The sequence below is a fragment of the Haliotis rubra genome, unplaced genomic scaffold (assembly GCF_003918875.1).
Source record: "Haliotis rubra isolate DU_JTF1 unplaced genomic scaffold, ASM391887v1 Scf248, whole genome shotgun sequence".
NCBI lineage: Eukaryota > Metazoa > Mollusca > Gastropoda > Lepetellida > Haliotidae > Haliotis > Haliotis rubra.
In genome coordinates, this window is record NW_025766536.1 from 694,237 (window position 1) to 711,754 (window position 17,518).

General features: G+C 38.5%; 1 protein-coding gene across 6 annotated transcripts in view; it reads left to right on the forward strand.

Annotated features, from left to right (window-relative positions):
- The window catches only part of LOC124279209 (dual specificity tyrosine-phosphorylation-regulated kinase 1A-like), a 98,481-nt gene that overhangs the window by 38,059 nt on the left and 42,904 nt on the right, over window positions 1-17,518 (forward strand). Inside the window, exon 1 of one of the 6 annotated variants that reach the window (XM_046715010.1) lies at window positions 12,087-12,378. The exons of the other annotated variants lie outside the window; for them this stretch is intronic. Within the exon in view, the coding sequence (XP_046570966.1) occupies window positions 12,315-12,378 (64 nt within the window). The 5' untranslated portion in view covers window positions 12,087-12,314. Of the gene's footprint in view, window positions 1-12,086; window positions 12,379-17,518 lie in introns of those variants that run through there. 6 annotated transcript variants of the gene reach the window in all.

Genomic DNA, 17,518 nt, shown 5'->3' on the forward strand with positions numbered 1-17,518 from the left:
CACACGCACTCACAGAGAGAGACACCTACAGGCAGACAGATACATGCATTCGTTCGCGGGCAGGCATGCATGCACGCATGCACGCACACACACGCATTCACGAGCACACACACACACAACACAAGGATACGCACATTCACACACACACACACACACAGAGAGTCTTGGGCAGAGCAATAATGTTTCATGTGGACTCTAACTAGGGCGATGAAAGCTTGGTATGCGGTTCAAATACTTCTGATACTTGCAATCCAGTGTTTGTATTGTCCCAGAGGCCTCTGCTATTGTGTCCGTCAAGCTGATTGATCAATCCTCCAGCTTGTTCACTGAACCGAGGCCGGGGGACACAACCCCTTACCTGAGAACCTCAACCAGATTGGCTGGCTCAGGTCATTCACCTGTACTCTGTGTATTGTGAAAGGTATGGCTGAAAGTTACTGACTCAGCAGAAGTAGCACATACTGCCCCTCTCTCTCTCTCTCTCTCTCTCTCTCTCTCTCTCTCTCTCTCTCCCCCTCTCTCTCTCTCTCTTTCTCTCCTCGCTCTCTCTGTCTCTTTCTCTCTCTCTTTCTCTCTCTTTCTCTCTCACTCTCTCTCTCTCACTCTCTCTCTCTCTCCCCAAGAAAAAAACAACAACAACAAAATTCAAAATCAATCAAATCATTCTAAGTGATACTTGATTATTCACAACTGTTTGTTTTTTTATTACAAACCAATTCAATCTCGAGTTTCCTACAGGTTGCTCTTATGAAACATAACAAAATATGTCTGCTGTGGCATCATCAGGTTTTGAACATAAAATATTTATTACACGTGTAACCATGGTAACTAATAGACAAGATTGTTACATACCTATTTGTACAAATCTATTTGTGGTAAGGGTATCAAATAAATGACATGGCTTAAGATTCCTCATTGAGAGATATAGTTTCGTTAATGTAGCACAAAATATGAAATGTCATGGTTTGTGTTGCAGGAGCACCAGTTTCAGATCTGCTCATTTTCAAGGATATTGCGTGGTTGTCATCTGAAATGTCAAATAAGTTTAAGTCATGAAAATCCTTGATTGCTTAGAACATTCTGAAGAAAATAATTGCAGAAAGTCTACTGGCTGTAAAAAAGATGTTTCTACTCCAGCTATTCTCTACTCAGGTTTAATTTAGGGCAGTTGGGTAGCCTGGTGGTTTAAGCATTCGCTTGTCACGCTGAAGTTCTGGGTTCGATTCTCTACATGGGTAAAATGAGTGAAGCCCATTTCTGGTGTCCCCGTTGCGATATTACTGGAATATTGCTAAGTAAAACTGAACTCACTCACTCACTCACTCACTCACTCTCCATAGACAAGACTGTGACAAATTGACGAATGCTGCTGTTCCTCAGTGAATATTTATATGGGGCCACATGAATAAAGTTTCTCACACACATTTTTCTGAAAAGTGAAAAGGAACGGAGGACTTCTTTTAGTGGTCATTGACAATGAAATTGATTTGAGGAACACTAGTTTTCCCACCAACCAGACACAACCAGGCACACACTGACCTTGTCAGCTCACAATGTCAGCTGTCAAACAAGTCATTTTATGGATAACAGTATTCTTCGTGTGAAGTAAGAAATCTTTACAAACCCACAAGATATAAAGCATTGAAATAATTTTCTTGTTTTGGGGAGTTTGGGCCTTCAGTAACCCATGCTTGTTGTAAGAGGCAACCAACTGGATTGGGTGGTCAGGCTCGCTAACTTGGTTGACACATGTCATCGTATACCAGTTGTGTAGGTCGATGATCATGGGGTTGATCACTGGATTGTCTGGTCAGACTCGATTATTTACAGACCACCTCCATATAGCTGGAATATTGATAAGCAAGGTGTTAATCTACAAACAAACAAATGAAAACTCCCATACTCTAACATAAATACTTGTAGAGATTAGATCGCTTTGTGCATGTGGGCCCAGGTTGCCACAATTGTCTCAGGTTACCTGACCAACCCATTGTTTCACTGGACAATGTTTATATCACAGCTGGCAAGAGAGGACACTCATAACACTCTGAAATAACTGGATGTTTCCACATGTTGACGTTGATGTAGGTATTTTGACCTACAAAATAACATAATATATCATTGCTAATGTCAGCTATAATCAAGCATCTGTGTTAAATGATAAAAAACATCCTGTTATTAACAAAATACCTACAAACCCACCCATATCGTTTGAGTCATTGTTTCAAATTTGAGAATATTGGGAACATGCTAAAAAGAATGACATAATTCTGCTTGTCTTGTGTTTCAACTCAAGAACCATTTACTGACTGAGTTTTAGTTTTACGCCGCTTTTAGCAATATTCCAGCAATATCACGGCGGGGGACACCAGAAATGGGCTTAACACATTGTGCCCATGTGGGGAATCAAACCCGGGTCTTCGGTGTGACGAGCCAACGCTTTAACCACTAGGCTACCCCACCGCCCCCAAGAACCATTTAAACATCTTATCATGGAATAATTATTCATACAAAATTTATTATTCATTATTACCACTACAAGCAATATATCAGGATTCAGATATTAGGAAAATATAAATATAGAATATTAGTTTCATCATGCATCAGTAATAGTGTTGGGAATTGGTTGAAATCTCACAATTGATGATTGGTTCAATACCAACGACCAATCATCGAAAAAAATTGGTTAGCGTCATTTTTTAGATTTTCCTATTCAGGTTGTAGTTGCAGATAAGTATAAAGAAAAAACATTTGGTTCTCTGTTGTTGATTTTAGAAACTGCACAAATTACATTTGGTTCTCAGATTTCACATCCAGTGTAAAATGATTCAGTTCCAGTGTAACATTAACTTCCCAGATTCTTCAAGAAATATTCAGTCATGACTTTTCAGAAAGTGAAGTGAGTTTTCTTAGAAATAAACAGGTTTTCAGGCCCTGACAACGTCCTAGATATGTTCCATCATCAAGTATTTCAAACTCTATTACAGCGGTTCCCAAATCGTTTGTGTTCGATTATGAGAAAATGTGATCGACTGGTTGGTCATTTGGCCACTGTCTTCGATTATTTCAATAAATCGGACCACCACTAATCAGTAATAGCTTAGAGAAAGACTCCAGTCAAAAATAATAAAACTCATACTATTGAAAAAGGTATAAATTACGGCTGCACAATTTATTCCATGATAATCTTCTTATTCTTCTTTTTCTTCTTCTATTACACTAAATCCAGCAGTATCCCTGCTACATGACAGCAGTCTGTAAATAATTGATTCTGGACCAAACAATCCAGTGATTGACATCATCAGCGTTGATTAAACAATTCGGATATAATGATTATTATTTCCCAAGTCCATGGGCTGGGACCATCTGAAACCTTTAGATGCTTCTACACAACAAGCATTGACAGCTAAAATCAAATATAATCTTGATCATCAAGGATCCGAAGAGCAAAATACAGAAGAGACTATTCATATTAAGGGCACAAACTATAATAATGTAAAATTATTATTTTTTCAAATTTTATATATATATTTTTTTATTTCATTTTATCAAAGTTTCTGATAAAGATAATTTCCAAACAATGCAATATTTTGAGCACAAACTATGATACAGATTTAATTTTTTTTTTTAAATTATATTTTTACGTTTCATTAAAGTTTCTTGGAAAGAGCATTTCCTAGGAAACCATTATTTATGCATATGCAGGGTTTTATGGGACGCAAGATTCCTGTGTATTGGACGCAGAAATTTGGTGAAGTACCCCAAAACTAAAATCCTGTGAGTCCTTGTGGATGCAATATAATTTTTTTCTGGGAAAGAACTTTCTGAGTATGTAATGACATCCCATATTAATATGTAAACATTTTATTTACAATCATTATTCTAATGACATTGAAAGTAACACATATCATAACGTAATCATTATCAAATGGGAAGCATCCATTATCATTGATTTCATGCAAATTGATTGACTCCCAATTTTGGAAATGGACTCTCAAAAAAATATGCCCTGAGTCCCCAGGACTCGTAGTTTCGAAGAGCTATGTAAAACCCTGCATATTCATACATATGGGGTTTTGGTGAAAATATTGATTTATTTTTCTTTGCATTGACCCCTTTCTTCTAAACCGTGAACAAATTGAACCCATAACAGAAAAAAAAGAGAAATATTTGAAGTCTGTTATTATTCATGATTCATGATTAACAACATGAGCTCTCAATGAGCTGATTAAATTGGTTTCCAATATGGCCCAAGTTAAATGTTATGAAGCACTGCATCCAGCTGAGGCAATATCGGAGTTATGTCCCTTGAATGTTACACCATTCCATGGTCAACACACTATTACACAAACTGAAGCAGCAGTGAACAAATGTGAACCTCCATCCATGTAGTTTCATCTCTGTGCCTGTCACAACGAAATAATGATTTCTCCCTTCTGCAAGCGAGGCATGGCCGCTTACCTTAGGTGTAGCACAGTCACATGACCAAGGCAACACTCGCTGATAGCCAGTGACTGGCTTCTACCTGCGCTATAATTAGAATGAAAGCACAGCAACAACCTACAGGTCACAGCATTCTTGGCTGTGATTGGTCCATTTCCAAGGTGAAGGCCGTATGACTGAATCACCTCCCTGCTGCATGATAGCTTGTCATGTGATGTAAACACAAGGCGAGCATGGTTGGAGGGATGAGTGGGGGCTATTTTTTAGAACAAGGCAGGTAGTTTCGTATCTGTTGAACATACCTGTGAGTTAATGAGATTTTCGGACATGATAGAGGGTCATTCTCCTTTAATTGAACATTTTGTGTGGAGGGCATTACAAATATGTACTGTAAGTTTAGATGGGTATAAATGAATAAAGATGAGCTATGCCTACATCATTGAGAGCGCCTTTCTATTGATTGGCTATTTACACGACAAATATCAATTGAGTAGGTGCAAAATTACCTCTGATGCCTGTACTCAATGTTAGATTGAATATGGGTGACACTGATAATATATTTTGGCACATTTTCTTATCAGTTCTCGTTTTGTCTGCAGTGTTCCATTAAACTGGATGTAAATACACATGTCAATTTCTAGAGATAAATTTCTCATTCAAAAATAAGTAATTTTTAATTTCATTCCTATTTGGAATTGTCATTTTCTTGTATTTATGCAGTCATGTTTTGGAATTTTTATTTCCATTCATTTGTTTACATTATAAAATTTCTAACATTAAAAAAAGGTAATTTTACTTTCATTTCATAAATATTGTCTACAAAAACATCAAGTGGAGACAATAAAAGGACATTCTAAACGATTGGGAAAAATGTAATTTCTTTCATGAGAGAGGATGTTTTGTCAATGCTGTTGTAAATTTTCAAAAGAATGGTTGGTGTGGTATTAGTCAGTGTGCTATTCCCTAAAGGGTGTTAGTAACAGTGCTTGGACAAACTGCCTTAACTGGCAGATGCAGTGGGAGATAAGGCACCGGTTACAGTCATCAGTGTTTTAGTCTTGGGTAGTTGTACCTCACTGCATTGCAGTTATAACTTAATCAATGATAAACTATGCTTTCAGTGATGGAAAATTTTCATAAGTTTTCAGAAAAATAGGACACCTGATAGCCATTGCAAGAGCAGTTGTACTCGATTGCTTGGCAGTTCTAAAAATAACAAACCATGCTTTCAATGATGCAGAATCTTAGTAAGCTTTCAAGAAAATAGTAAACATGATTGCTGTAGCTTAAATCTTTTCATTTCATTAAACATGAAAATCAGTTGGCCTTGTTACCAGAGTGATGGTAATTTAGTAGAGTTAGGAGGTCTGTAAGATTGTAATAAGTTTTTTTTTAAAAACAGAGACTGCAAATCTGAAATCCCAGAACCCCCATCTAATGCTTCTTCCTGTACATATATAGGTTCACAAGACCTTCCAGGCCGATATTTGGCCTTTGATAGTAAAAAGTCACATTTTTAATCATAAATATCCCATATGCTGGTAATTTACTATTAGAACATAAAACATCCACATTTGAACAATTTTTTTCAGTTTTCGGAGAAACCAAGAGCTCTTACTTTGGCATGAGAGAAATCCTTGAAATATGAATATGTGTTTGACTTACACTCTCCTTTAGTCACAAAAATGAGACCGCCTCAGTGGTGTAGTGGTTTGAGCGTCTGCCCAGAGAGCGGAAGGTCGCTGGTTCGATCCCCGACCTCGTCATACCAAAAGACGTTAAAACATGGTACTTGTTGGTCCCTGCCTGGCGCTCGCGGCATTAATGGGTACAACAAGGACTGGTCGGCTCGGAGTCAGTATAATGTGTCTGAGTGGGGTATTCATGCTTCACTGTGGCATGGTATCTCAGTGGGCTAGCACTATAAAACCAGCTTCAGTCTGGGCTAGTACAAGCAGCCGCACATACACATACACATGCATGCACGCCGCCATATGAGCGAAATATTCTCAAGCACGACGTTAAACCCAATTTCACCTCACCTCACCTCACAAAAATGAAGCCCTCATTTGCAAAAAAAAACCCAAAACACTTAAACCGAACAAGACTAAGAACAATGTTCAATTGCTTGTCCAGTGATTTGAATTTCTTTTTTAATTTATTCTCAAAGGTGTAGCAGACAGACTACCTGGAACATGAACAATACAATGCTTTCTGACTCTCAGTATCTTGAAGTGATTGATTGACTCTTAGTTCTAATGGACGTGAAATTTGAATTGTACAGCCTGACAACCAGTAGACTGATGGTTACTTGACTTCAGGAAATAGTACTAGCTGTATTGAGGTCCCTGGTATTCAGAAGGACTTGTGTACCAGGGGAACAAGGTCAGATAGGTGGTAGGGAGGTATTTCCTGTGGGAATCTGTACTAGACTGGAGTGAAGCCTGTCACTCTCCATAGTAGTGCATATCACAGTCATTGTCACAGTCTTGTCTTGAGTTTGCTATTAATTTGTCAAGTCTTCATATTAATCTACAGTTTAGTTTAGAATATGCTTGAAGATCGAGACCCGTGAAGATCCGGGATAGAATTGGTCTTCAACAACCCATGCTTGCCACAAAAGGCGACTATGCTTGTTGTAAGAGGCGACTAAGGGGATCGGGTAGTCAGGCTCGCTGACTTGGTTGTCATCAGTTCCCAATTGCGCAGATCGATGCTTATGCTGTTGATCACTGGATTGTCTGGTCCAGACTCGATTATTTACAGACCGCCGCCATATAGCTGGAATATTGCTGAGTGCGGCGTAAAACTAAACTCATTCACTCACTTGAAGATAGAGATATGTCTTCAGAGCTGATTAAAGTTTATTGAGAGTTAGGGGAAGATTGTTCCAGAGGAGGAAGCTGTGGAAGAGAAAAATTGAGAATATTTTAAGGTAGTCTCTGAATGACTGAGGGTTTTTTCCTACAGTGAAATAATTATTTACTAAATAGGTGCACTGCAGAATCATAGAAACTTGTATGAAACAAGAAAAAAGATTTAGGTCATGTGACCCAAATTTGAATTGGTCAAAAATTCAGAAACAAATATTTGGGTGGCCTTGTTACACCAACGAGGAATCATTTCTGAGGCAAGATAAATTCCAGTACGGATACTTGTCAGAAAAGACGATAAAAATGGTGGGGTTGAAGTGTTGGATATGTCTTATGATCCTCTCCAGCACTGTGACTCTTCTGGGTCCCCTGTAGACGGTTGTGGGAGCAATTTGGACGCAATGACTTAGTTAATTTTATGTCATCGTACCTCGATAAGAATTGTGTAGCTCTCGTCACGCCGAAGATCCAGGTTTGATCTCTACATGGGTACAATGTGTGAAGCCCATTTCTGGTGTGTGTCCCCTGACGTGATATAGCTGAAATATTGCTAATAGCTGTGTCATAAGTCATATCAATCTCTTGCTATTGTGGTCAGGGATTAATTCTTTACAGAATGTAGCTGATTGCAGTCCTAAACTACAAAAAAGGCAATTTAGCTTTTGCTTTGTTCTCTTAATTATCATTTATTACAGCCAGACTTAATGAGCAGATTGTTGATCCTAATCTGTGTTGGTACTGTTACACTTATTATCAACAGTTGGCTCAAACTGGTGAGTTTGTCAGTCAAGCTTCATCTCATGTGGTATTGCTTAATCCATATGAGACTTTGGGGGTTTTAGAACAGTAATCCTGAACAATGAATTGGCCATACATGAATTTTTTAAATATTGCAAGACATGAATAATTTCAGTCATTCGTTAGTGTTATGAAGATATCCTTTTGCTATTTGTATCCAGCAGATCTCTGCATAGGATCACATGAGGTATTGACTTTGTTCATTGACAGCCACTGTATTTGACAGCCACTGTATCCCAACAATGTTGGGCATTATTCCTCGTATCAATCAGTGGTGTGTATGGTTCTAAATCGATTGTCATGTATCACTATATGTCTGTATCGTCCAGTCTAGCAGCTGTGCTGTATTATGTCACTGATATAAAGTCCAAGGCTTCTTGTCATAGCCCTAATGTGAGAAGTTTGAGGATTTCCAGTTTCAATTCAATTCTTTATTTACCTTTAGCTATGCAGGTGGTGAACACAGAAATGTACATTCTTAGTACAGGCAGGGTGGCTGGTTTGGTACACTATGACAAATAAACAGATTCAAATTTCATAGGTCTGAAGATTTGGGATTTTTGTCAAACAAACTGCTCATTACGCTGTTCAAATTATCCAAATTGTGTAGAGATTGTAAATTCAACAAAATTATGCATGAAACAGTTTTTGACTGATGAGCCATGAAAAGACTAAATAAATATCAGAACTGTTATTATACCCAGCAGCAAATATTTCAACATCTGAAAAATGGGAATACAATGTTGGGAGAGAGATTAACACACAGTGAATAACTCCATTTATCCCACCACCCAGACACAATACAGTCACCAGACCGTGACGGTTGGTCACACGTTGGTAACCAACAGTAGGAGATTAACAGAAGGCAGTAAAATGCCAATTAACATGTAATTAAAAGTATTGATCTCTTTGATGTTTAACCAACAGACAATGCCAATGTTAATGACACCAGTAATTAGTGTCGAGGGTCGTTGAGGTATGCTAATAATGTCTGGAATAGTTTGGGTTCTTATACTGAGGTTCTGCTGTACAGGATCAGTTGAAACATGACCCTCGTACTGAACTACTGTGTCCACAACAGCTCTGGTAGGTTATGTCTGTTACATAATTCTTAAATTATTTTTTCCCAAGGGTCAACTAGTGGTGTTCCGATTAATTGAAATAATCGAAGATTGGTCGCAGTGGCCAAACGACCAAGCAATCGATCACATTTTCTCATAATCGAACACAAACGATTTTGGAACCGCTGTAATAGAGTTTGAAATACTTGATGATAGAACATATCTAGGACGTTGTCAGGGCCTGAAAATGTGTTTATTTCTAAGAAAACTCACTTCACTTTCTTAAAAGTCATGACTGAATATTTCTTGAAGAATCTGGGAAGTTAATGTTACACTTGAACTGAATCATTTTACACTGGATGTGAAATTTGCAAATGTAATTTGTGCAGTTTCAAAAAACAACAGAGAACCAAATGTTTTTTCTTTATACTTATCTGCAACTACAACCTGAATAGGAAAATCTGAAAAATGACGCTAACCAATTGTTTTTTCGATGATTAGTCGTTGGTATTGAACCAATCATCAATTGTGAGATTTCAATCAATTCCCAACACTAGGGTCAACCATGTAAGTATTTTGTCTAGAGGAGGAGGGTGTTTTGTTTAAGAGGAGGCCTGGATTTGTTTTTGTCCTTACTTTTCCACACAAATTCACGATTCCACGCGATTTGCCCACTGATGTCATGGAAAAGGTTGATAAGACTTCAGTAGTAGTAGTTCAGTATTGTTGTTTTCAGAGAAACAACTATGGCTACGTAAGAAAACAATGTCTCCTAAAAATCCCAGTTAGTGTGAAGCCTAAATTTTCATAAACATTTTTGCAAAGGAAAGTTTTGAAAGGGTCTACAAGGTCCACTAAGATCTACTGGAAGTAATGACTACTGACACAGGGAAGGAAACCTTTCCAAATTTCCCACTAGACCACATGACCAGTGAGAGGACAATAATTACTGGTCCCGTCTGTACTTCAGTGGTCCAAAATGGCATTGATACTTCATAGGTTTACTTAACTATCAATACACCATTCACTGGCCACCAGGAACACTGAAATCTTATCATTCAGCGGAAATGTCACACACTGCTCACCGAATGGTCAAATAGAATCCAATAGCTGACTTTGTGTGAGTGAGTATTAGTGTTGGGAATCGGAAACCAAACCCACTATCGATTATTGGAGGATTGCGGTGAACAATTATCAATTATCATAATTTTTTTTTGTTCTAATAAATGTTCCTTATAACTAATACTGTCATGCAATGAAATGCACGCATGCAAGAACGACACTGGAATTATAATTAAACAATAAAAGTAGTTAAAATTTTACAATGCGCATAGCTTTACGCTGTTGAGCGCATGTTTGTTCGTGAATGTTTGTCATATTTAATCGCTAGTTTATATCATTCAAGTGTGTTAAACTAAAAAAACAAAATTCCAATTAATCATAACTATGTTTTTTTACAATCGCTGATTTTCATCCTTCTTTCGATCCATTTTCGATTATTTTCGATCATCGGACCACCACTAGTGAGTGAAATATCCCTGTTGGTATCAGTATATCTATTTGAGTAAAGCTTGATGTATTCAATCCAATGTCCATGTGTAATAAGTCTCCCACAGGTTTTTTATCGCCTTCACCTCTGCTATAGTCGTGACGTACTTCATAATGAGTAAAACACACCCTGTGAAAGCTTTAGTGCAAGAAAGTCAATGTTTGATGGGCTTAATATAGACTCATGTTCACCTTTGCTTGCAAGGTAATAATGTTTGTAAAAAGCTTATTTCAAAACTTTCAGATAACTTGAACTTTATTTATATCTTGACTTTCAATTTTGTTGAAATAATTATGGAAAGTTGGAAGTTTTAATCGCAAAACAGAAGAATTCAATGTAAGAATATCCTTATTAAATGTCAAAGGGTCACTTACCTCCCAGACATGGAAGTCTTTGAAATTTTTTTAGGATTTTGTATACATGGCACTTCCATCTGGATAACGTTTCAGGGATAACGTCCCCGACATCAGGTCCATATTGTAAGACTGACTGACTGAGTTTGGTTTTACGCCGCTTTTAGCAATATTCCAGCAACATCACGGCGTGGGACACCAGAAATGGGCTTCACACATTGTACCCGGGTCTTCGGCGTGACGAGCCAACGCTTTAACCACTAGGCTACCCCACCGCCCCCATATTGTAAGAGGTAATCAGTTATGATGAACTAATATTAGGGGTCCTCAGTTTCCTCTAACCATAGTTTAGATGACTGGTGATTAGAAAGATTGACTTTGTATGAATGTCATTCTAGAATATTTGAGTAAATACGAAAAAAACATTTATGGATAAGATTTTGTTTATTGCATTAGCGATGTTTCAGTGTAAATTCTTACACCACCATCACACTCTCATTATTATTATTGTTATGTTTATTTGTCTTTTGATACATCACAAATCTTTCTTTTTTTTCTCCCCAAAAATTGTAAGTTTGGTGCTGGGTGCCAGTGATTTAGTGGTAGAGCTTTTTTCGAGCTGGTTGTCTGAAGTTTTAAGATAGAGAAAACTCCGGAGGAGGTAATATTTTGCAAATGAGTGAAAATACAACTTAATTAACTCTCAGTGACTAATTAATATTTTTTAAAAGTAATCATAATTTTCTCCCCCCTAGTACTATGTACCTCCATGTTTTCCCCATGCCTGTATGTACATGCTGTAGATCAATAATTCTAGATCCATAGGAAGCCAGCTACGAGAACCATGCCTCCACCTCGCCTGCATGACCTCTCTCTCACATTGCACTCCGTGAACCTTCCTACCCACAATGCACTGGTATGTTTTGGGGGGAAGATGGTGGCTAGAGGGACCTCGGTGGGGTCAGGTCTGGAAGTGGGGGTCGGGTCTGTCTGCAGGTAGGGTGAGGGCCTTGGAGGGGTTCGTGTGGCCTGTGGTGGGGGGGGAGACACCAGGAGCACCTTGGGGCAAAGCGTTTACCAAGAAACTGTGACAACTTCACTGGAGCATGTTGAAGCTTGTAAAGCAAAGATCTTGTTGTATAGGAGCTGTTGCACGGAGTTAATGTCATTGTTAACTACGAATATGTGGTTGTTATAATATGGATGCCTTCCTTGCTGATTGGATACACGTTGTCAAATGGATGATACCAGGGATGAGATTTCTGTAGTTCGTAATCAAGTCCAGATTCGTCCGTGGACAGGTGAGTGCTCTCTCATGAAGGTCCAAGTCAGCTGATGTGCGACACGTTATGTCCCACAGCTTATCACACGACTGGAGCAGTGTTGGGTCAATGAATTCCTTTCATGCCTCTGCTCTCATTAAATAGTTTACATAATTGGGATTGTTGGCATAGCGACCATGGAGAAATCCCTGGCCTGGTAGGAGAGATCATGTCCCCAGGACTTCCTAGCTCTGCCTGCCCAGACACAGCCCTGTATGTTTAAAGTTCACCTCATACAACAGCAGCCGACCTTGTCCCATGTCTACTGCTATCTCCACAATTATCTGACAAGGGAATTAAGTTCATGATGGAATGTTGAAGCTCCCAGTGATTATTGAAAACTCTGTAATGCCTAGTCTCTTCCTGTGTCGAAAAGTGGGTTAATAGTTTGTAAAATGCACCCTGGATGATGAAGAAATTAACAAAAAGTAATACTTCAATATTGAAACCAGTTATTTATTCAGAGATCAACCGGTTGGACACAACTTGAATCAAACAAGTCCTTTTTTCATAATAGTTAGTAGACAATTTTTGTAGGCATGGATTTCGAGTGTTCTTATCCTGATTGCCTAAATATAGTCGAGTGTTCGCAGATGATTTCAGGGAGTATCTAATAAATTGCCTTGATTTTATTTATCTAAATCAGGAGTTGGATTCTGAACATTTTGGGAGTGTCCTTGCTTCCTGTTCGGCAAGAGTTTATGTATGCTAATTCCATGCTGGAATCCTTGGTCCTAGTCTTTGGTACTCCAGGTTTGTGGCAAGAGTTGACTGGAATCAGGATCTGTCACTGACATAGGCTGTGGTGATAGTGTCATAAAACCAGCATACCCATATGGCCTAGTTTAGGATACCTTCAAACTGTCTTCCTCCCCAAAAAGGGGGGGTGGGGTAACCTAGTGGTTAAAGCGTTCGCTCGTCACGCCGAAGGCCCGGGTTCCATTCCCCACATGGGTACAATGTGTGAAGCCCATTGCTGGTGTCCCCCGCCGTGATGTTGCTGGAATATTGCTAAAAGCGGTGTAAAACCAAACTCACTCACTCCAGAGAAAAAAAAGAAAGACTTACACACTTATGTGGTTCTGAAATACCAGCCAACCCTCTTTTATGTGCCAATCAGTGTATACAGTGGTGCACACAATCTTTTAAACCTAACAATACGGTCTGAAAAAAAATAAAAATAAATTTTAATATTATATTTGTTTTAAAAAAATTTCACTTATAAAAAATCACATTCTTTTACCTTTTTGTAACATTGTAAATTTAATGACCCCTCCTATTTGTTAGGTCCTGATACCAGGATATAATGTTTGTTATCAACCGCTAGTTTGCATGGCTTGGACTTTGATCAACCAATGCTTGCACAGACATGGCATAAATATTCTTGTCTTGGCATTAAATGTGTTATCATCATAATAGGTATAGTTTTGCCTTATTAAGTATATAATGTTACTTTGCACTCTGAGGCAAAACAATCTTTGGTGGAGATTAATGGGATGAATGATATATATGATAGTATTCTGTGGTTCATTTTGGTTCCTGAAGTCACCAGAAATGTGTTTTGGGACAGGCACCACATGATATGATAGTGTTGGGCCAATAGCATTGTACTGTACTACTAGTCTGTAGTATTGAATTGTATCCAAGCTTGCTAAAAAGTAGAGCTGTGATGATATATCGTAGTATCGATATCGTGATACTTTATCTGACGATAAATATATATCGATACTTTTGTTCGTATCCTGATACAAATCATTGACCTTAAAATTGTTAATGTTCACTAGAAATTGACGATTATGTAAAAATTTACACTGTTACCTGCTATCAAAATATACTTTTTTAAAGAAAATAACTAAAGATAGCATATTGTGACATCTCCGTATCGTCACACCTCTGCTAAAAAGGAAGACTTTTTACAAACAGGATGTGATCATAAATGTCGCTTCTCATCAAGGGAATTCCCCTCAATGGAGGAAGGTCTCTGGGTCAGTCTGTCTGGTTGTGTTTGAAAGGAGCTTGAGTGAGTGAGGTTATTTTTACATCTCTTACAGCTACATACCAACAATATCACAGCAGGGGACACCAGAAATGGGTTTCACACATTCTACCCATGTAGGGAATTTAACCCGGGTCTTCAGCATGACGAGCAAACGCATTAACCACTAGGCTAGCCCACCGCCCCTTTATTTTGAACTTTGTGAATGGGATTCATATAGACAGCAGAGCCAGCATTTTTTCATTGCTGTAATAAAAATAAACTTTTAGAAGAAATAAACTTTTGGTTTCACTGTTTTGGATTACCCTGAGTGAGTGAGTTGAGATCTTCTTGGTTGTCTGGGACAGATTTGATGATGGAAAAGAAACAGAAGAAATATTGAAAACATTAGGAAGTTTTCAATGTGTTGATTTCTTTGGTGAAGAGCACATTGGATTTTCCCAGTTCTATTTTTAGAAGCATGTATGTGGATTTTTTCCTTGTGTTTTACACGATTTGGAAAACCCCCAGGTTTTGATATCCCTGAATGGCATATCAATTAACAGGACATTTTATGTGCTACTAGTATCTCAATGATTGGATTAGGGCAGGTGACATAAATGATAAAATTTTACTAATTCAAGTCATGTAAAGTTAAAAGTATGTCAATAGTGGATTCAGGCAGCTATGTCATTTGGATCCGATAGTGACATAGGACCCGTGAAGATCCGGGGTAGAATAGTTCTTCAGCAACCCATGTGCTTGCCATAAAAAGGCGACTATCTTGTCGTAAGAGGCGACTAACGGGATCGGGTGGTCAGTTTCGCTGACTTGGTTGACACATGTCATCGGTTCCCAATTGCGCAGATCGATGCTCATGCTGTTGATCACTGGATTGTCTGGTCCAGACTCGATTATTTACAGACCGCCGCCATATAGCTGGAATATTGCTGAGTGCGGCGTAAAACTAAACTCACTCACTCACTCACGATAGTGACATAGCAAATGACATGTTTGAAGAATGTATTTGTTTCACTCTGCTTGAAGGGGATGAGATAAGGACAGATCGGTGTCTGTACTGTTTTCACTGTGAGTAGCTGCAAAATTGCTGATGTGTCGTAAAACAATATTCACTCACTTACATACTCACTCTGTATACAGTGGGTATCTGTCAAACTGTGGCTTAGTGTCTCTGAGCTGGCAATAAAAAATTAATATATCCAATGTAATACAAGTGGCCACACCAATGTGCGTGCACTAACCATATGGGTGAAATAATCTTGAATGCTCCGTTGGACAAGGGCTTACGTGACACGTAATTCTTGAGTGTGTGACACAGCTGTTTGGTAATATACTCCCAAAATATTTTCATACAAGTCATAGCTGACTCAATATATTTCTTTTAAATTGAACAAAAAAAACCCTAAACTAAATATAATAAGCAATCAAAGTTTTAAAGTTAACTGGAATTGAGAAAACAATGTGCTAGATCTTGAAAAGAAATAACAAGTGAAAACAATATGACAAAATATGCTTTCACAGCCGTTTCTATGTTTAGAAGTAATAAAGGAATAAATATATTTACAAACTATTGATTCACAAATTTAGAAAATTACTTTCAAAACCATTGACTGTGAGCTACCATGAATCACATTATCAAAGGCGATATGAAACCCTTTTAGACCTCATGTCATCAGAGGCAAATGAAATTGTCTTATTCTTGTTCAGTTATGGAAGGACCCATTGATTTCAAAGTGTAACCATGTTACCGTGGAACACTGTCACGACTTCTTTTTGTACATGTTTGAATGTGTTGCGGTTGTACAGCTGACTGAAACTGAACGAGTTTGTGTACTCAACTGAATATACCATCGTCATGATTATCTCATGGGTAGGGTGTTTCCCTGTATACCGCTCACAGAAGTGTGAACGGCTGGCTGATGAGGTCAGAGCTTGAATTCTATTGATCGGTAGGTTCCTCAGTCAGTGGGTCAGTCAGGTTGGACGTCCCCCTCCAACGAACCCCTTTCTGTGTTTGTATTGGAGGGTGCAGGTCAGAGTACACACAGCCCCTCAGACCACTCAATCAAAGCAGGACATGCTGAGTATTAGTTCCTGCACAGATCAGAGTTTGTCGGGTTGGTATGCCCACTATGTAATAACAAGGTTCGCACAGAGTTGAAAAAAGCTTGAAATTTGGACATTTTAACTTGGCCTAACAATAAAAAATGTTGTGGTTCCGATTACCCGACCGGCCCTTGAATTCTGGTGCCGACCCTAGTTTTTTTACGAGGTATGAATAAAATAAGCTTTCAGAAAACCATTGTTTTTGCCCGGCACCAACGGATATCGGTCATACTGATAGAGAAAGTCGACATGATGGCCGCAAGCTTGATTGAATAAACAATTACACATTGATAAATGTGTAATTAGTTCGTACTTTACTTCTTAAAAAAATATCTAAGAAAAAAAAAATTCCTACCTACCTACCCTAAATAAATTTGTAAGAGGTGTAATCGGAACCACAACATTTTTTTTATTTGGCCCCACTGAGCTACCCTGCCGATTGTGGATCATATGGGGGACATGATGACTTGCTAATAGTGTGTCATCACAACATGACCACATATCATAATTGCAATAACCCGTGAAGATCCACCCATGCTTGTCGTAAGAGGCGATTAACGGGATCGGGTGGTCAGGCTCGCTGGTTGACACATGTCATCGGTTCCCAATTGTGCAGATCGATGCTCATGCTGTTGATCACTGGATTGTCTGGTCCAGACTCGATTATTTACAGACCGCCGCCATATAGCTGGAATATTGCTGAGTGCGGCATAAAAGTAAACTCACTCACTCATGATTGTAATCACTGGTTTGTCTGGTCCAGACTTCATTACTGGTGACCATTACACAGCTAGAATAATACATGGGGTTTACCACGGTTCATGATTTAGTTTACCCTTGAGTTTGACGCAGAAAAGTACCAGGATCCACAGAATCTAAACCTGTAACATGAGTAATTAGTTGTTTATACTCCATCAGCTGCAACAACAGTAAGTCGTGGTTAAAGCGTTGGCTCATCTAGTGGTTAAAGCGTTGGCTCATCACGCCGAAGACCCGGGTTCGAATCCCCACATGGGT